Genomic DNA, 4,193 nt, shown 5'->3' with positions numbered 1-4,193 from the left:
TTGGTCTCAGACCCTATGGACCTTTTAAAGACGATAATCTCTCTCATGAACACACACACAACCCCAACCCCGCCCACCCGTCAACCCCGATGACAAGGCATTCTTGACGACAGTTGCCGTCATGAGGAAAGAACACGAGAACAGTCACTACAATTGAAAAGAAAGAAAACACAACTACAATAGATGTTATAGTGACAGAAGGTTCCTCAGCAAAGCTCAAGAAGATTGGTCTACGGCTTTTGTAGGCCAGTTGGAAAGTGATCAAACTCTTGAGAGGTGGGTCTCAAGTTCGATTCCCACTTGCCTCAGCTAATGGACATCCAGTCACCTTTTGCCTATGGGCTAGCTCTGGACACTCCCTACTCCCAGTGGGTTGGGCTTTAGTAGGAAGTACAAAAAAACCCTCAAAAAGACCACATGGCAAGATAAGTGCCTCCTTTCCGAGTAGAAAACAAAACATAAATGATTCAGTGGTTTGAGTGTGTGTAAATGTATAAGTCGGTATATCGAGATACGAAGTGTTGCCAAAGATTGAAATACACAGGGATGTTAGCTAGCCAGAACTTTTGTAAATGCTTACAAAAGGGGGAGAGAATATGTCAAGTTATAAAGCTCAATAAAGACAAGAATATGTCCCATCTGGAACAGGCACCTCATTAAAGCCCTCCTGCAAATGAGGGGATTTGTTTTCTGCTAATCTGAGTTGTGTAGCCCCACGTAGACTGCATAATATCCTAGGAAGGTGGTGCAGCAGGCAGATCCTTGACCCATGGATCTAGAGGCTTCCCAACTGAGTACACAATAAAGCCTGTTTTGTGCAGCTCCTCCACATTGATCACATTGCGGCCATCAAAGATGAAAGCAGGCTTCTGCATACCATCATAGATCCGCTTGTAGTCTAGCTTCTTGAATTCATCCCATTCAGTCAGAATGCAAACTCCGTGTGCACCCTTGGTAGCCTCATATGCATCAGACACTACACTCACATGCTTTGTGTCAGTGGGGCTCATTGGTTGCTGAAGGTGCTGAGGGTGATCCCAATCGAACTTGTCCATGGCAAGATCTCGCATGATCTGATCTGCAGTGACTTCAGGGTCATAAATACTGAGCTGAGCCTTATCACCCAAAAGACCATGGCAGACATCAATGGCAGCTGTCTCTCTAGTATCACCAGTGTCCTTCTTGAAAGCAAAGCCCAATATGGCAATCTTTTTCCCAGAAACAGTATTAAACATGGAGGAGACCACCCGCTTGACAAAGCGCGATTTCTGGTAGTCATTTATCTGCACAACTTGCTTCCAGTAATTTGCAACCTCAGTTAAACCATTGCATTCACAAATGTAAACAAGATTGAGGATGTCCTTTTGGAAGCAAGATCCACCAAAACCAACACTAGCATTAAGGAAGCGGGGACCAATGCGGGAGTCTTTGCCCACAGCATAAGCAACCTCTGACACATCAGCACCTGTAGCCTCACAAAGTGCAGACATGGCATTAACAGAGGAGATCCTCTGTGCCAGGATGGCATTGGCAGCAAGCTTGGAAAGCTCTGCAGACCATAGATTCATGGAGATAATGCGATCCTTGGGCACCCAATGAGCATACACATCCTTGAGAGCCTCCACAGCCTTCTTGCCCTCAGGTGTCTCACGCCCACCAATGAGAACTCGGTCCGGCCTCATCAGATCTTCAATGGCGGTTCCCTCTGCAAGAAACTCGGGGTTGGACAGGATTTGAAATTTGATACCATTGCTGTTATGGTTGAGGATCTTTTCAATGGCTTCTGCAGTCTTCACTGGAACAGTTGATTTCTCCACCACAATCTTGTCAGACTTAGACACATCAGCAATCATCCGGGCTGCGCTCTCCCAATAGGTCAGATCTGCAGCCTTTCCAGCACCGAGGCCACGGGTTTTTGTCGGGGTATTGACAGAGACAAAGATGATCTCTGCCTCCGCCACATGCTTTTCAACATTGGAGCTGAAGAAGAGGTTCTTGCCACGGCAAGCCTTCACCACTTCATCAAGGCCAGGCTCAAAGATGGGGAGGCGGTCGCTGTTCCAACCATTAATGCGGGCAACAGCAATGTCCACCACAACCACCTCAATGTCTGGACACTTGAGAGCGATCATGGCCATGGTAGGGCCTCCTACATAGCCAGCACCAATGCAGCAGATCTTCACCATTGTTAGGGCAAGCAAGAGCAGATCTGCAAGAGCGTGAAAACAGAGAATGCAGATCAGACCACAGGGTGGGTAAAACAAAGAAAAGAGGAGAGACAGAAGATCAGAAGTGTCGGGAGAACAATGAAGAACCTGCAGAACGGTAGAAAGACACAAAGAAGCGCTCTATCTCTCTCTCTCTCTCTCTCTCCACCCACAAACACACATACACAGCTACACACACACACGAAGAAAAAGAGAGAGGCGGAACTTACTATGCTGCAGTAGAACCCTAAAATGATGTAGTCTGCGCAGTGCAGAATACCGCTGTATAAAGAAGACTAGGTAAACGTGAAGGAGAAGACGGTACTTGCACGCCCCTGGTCTTGACGGTTTATAGAACTTTGCAAGGGGTGGTTGTGGGTTTGTACAGGCAAGAAGCTGGTTCACCTGATCGAGTCTTTAACCCCACGCTGGGACAACGTGTGTTGAATTTCACTCTTTTGAGTCCTTCAGCACCTCCAGTGGCCCCACGCTGGACAACGTGATGAAACTTTTTTAATGCAAGAAATTTATATTAAGTATCAAAATAGGTACAAGGTGAACACTCGAGCTTATGGACTTTCCTAAGCAGTAGAACTGTAGATCGACAGTAGCTTTTATCTTCCCTCTCTCCCTAGTACAAGACCTTTTACCACTAGATTCTTTACTCTCCTTATGGAGCTATAGTCACAGCTGGATCCCCTGTGTAGTATAGCAAGATCAATTGGAAGCAAGCAGTTCATTGGATGCAGGGACAGGATGAACCCTGCCATATATCAAGTGTGGCAAACACTGAGAGGCTTGATACTAAGCAGGATATGGGAATCTAGGAACGTGATGAAACTTTCCGTCCACACAAACCTTCTTTTTTCAACACAAACCTTCTTTCCGTCCACACAAACCTTCTTTTTTCAACCCATCAAAATGCCCACCACCTCAAGGCTGTCTCTCCTAAAATGTATTGAAAAATAGTTCCTTATTTTTTATTAAAAAAAATTGGCTGGTTTGAGCTTGTACATTGTAACTTGTCACTCACATGGTCTACTTATGGTAAACTCACTTGGAGGAATGCACTTCTTCAACAAAAACCTTTGAATTTCAAACCTAGTTGCAATGAAAGATGTAGGCTCACACCTACCTCCATGCATTTTTCAATAAAAAACCATTGTTTTGTGTCAAGGTCAAACCTAGACATTGTGCATTTCAAGGAAAGGCCCTTTAGAAACATTAATGCCACCCCTTTTTGCTCTTGTCCATGGGGACTTCAGAAGCCACGAACAATTCTGAAGATGGTGTGGGTTTGGTGTGCCTATTGGTTAAAGCAACAAAAATGAACAAGATTGAGGGTATGAGAACCAAATGGTTCTCCCTTTTGTGAGAGTTTGCAAGGTGATCAAGCTTGTCTCCATGTCAAGCAAATTTCTCAAAAAGTTGGAAACCCAGTAGCATGAAGCTGAAAGAAGACTATTCCAAGCTTGGGTGAAACATTGAGAGGGAGTTGACACCAGGCGAATGGTGTGGATGATAGTGTGCCGTTGCAGCAAGGACATCAATGGCGCATGTGGGAGGTGAAACACCCTTAGATCCATGAGAGCATCAAGGTAGACTGCTAGAAAGGTCTAGAAGTTACTCTAGCTAGACACTAGTAGATTATAGTCCTGAGATGACCGAGAGCCGAGGCTATATAAAGCCACCATTTTGTATCATTCTCGGGATGTTCATTCCCAACACTGATGCATTGTTTGCTTTACTCCGTGGTTAATGGACACAGACCATAATAACTTTTTCTTATAGTAATATAGAATATAGGTTCAGTAGACTAATTGATTAGGTTACCCTAGTATGTACAATCCTCTCATCAACATGTGAGTGGCTCATCTTGCTTTCCAATTTAAGGAGGCTTATCAAAATTTGGACCTAAGACACAAAGATGGTATCTGAGGAGAAGCAGCTTGTTCACACTTTTATGGCCCTGATAGAGAATCCTGT

At 44.9% G+C, this 4,193-nt stretch overlaps 1 protein-coding gene across 2 annotated transcripts; it reads right to left on the bottom strand.

The window, feature by feature from the left end:
• Positions 1-480: 480 nt before the first annotated feature.
• LOC147629595 (UDP-glucose 6-dehydrogenase 4-like) lies at positions 481-2,620 on the bottom strand. 2 transcript variants are annotated; one of them, XM_086811085.1, is made up of 2 exons: positions 2,438-2,620; positions 481-2,209 (listed from the first exon to the last, which is right to left on the bottom strand). In XM_086811085.1, the coding sequence occupies exon 2, from the start codon at positions 2,184-2,186 to the stop codon at positions 735-737; it is 1,452 nt and encodes a 483-aa protein (XP_086667211.1). In that variant the 5' UTR covers positions 2,187-2,209; positions 2,438-2,620; the 3' UTR covers positions 481-734. The 2 variants fall into 2 exon arrangements, with proteins under 2 accessions (XP_086667211.1, XP_086667212.1); XM_086811086.1 differs by having other exon boundaries at positions 2,316-2,454.
• Positions 2,621-4,193: the final 1,573 nt, after the last annotated feature.

This window comes from Cibotium barometz, chromosome 17 (genome assembly GCF_041138505.1).
Source record: "Cibotium barometz isolate CiBa-2024 chromosome 17, ASM4113850v1, whole genome shotgun sequence".
Taxonomy (NCBI): Eukaryota; Viridiplantae; Streptophyta; class Polypodiopsida; order Cyatheales; family Cibotiaceae; genus Cibotium; species Cibotium barometz.
Note: the sequence above shows the minus strand (reverse complement) of the source record. Positions and strands in the feature narration are given on the sequence as shown.

Bases quoted from the DNA above. Each gene is read 5' to 3' on its own strand.
- LOC147629595 (XM_086811085.1), bottom strand. From the start codon at position 2,186: ATGGTGAAGATCTGCTGCATTGGTGCTGGCTATGTAGGAGGCCCTACC.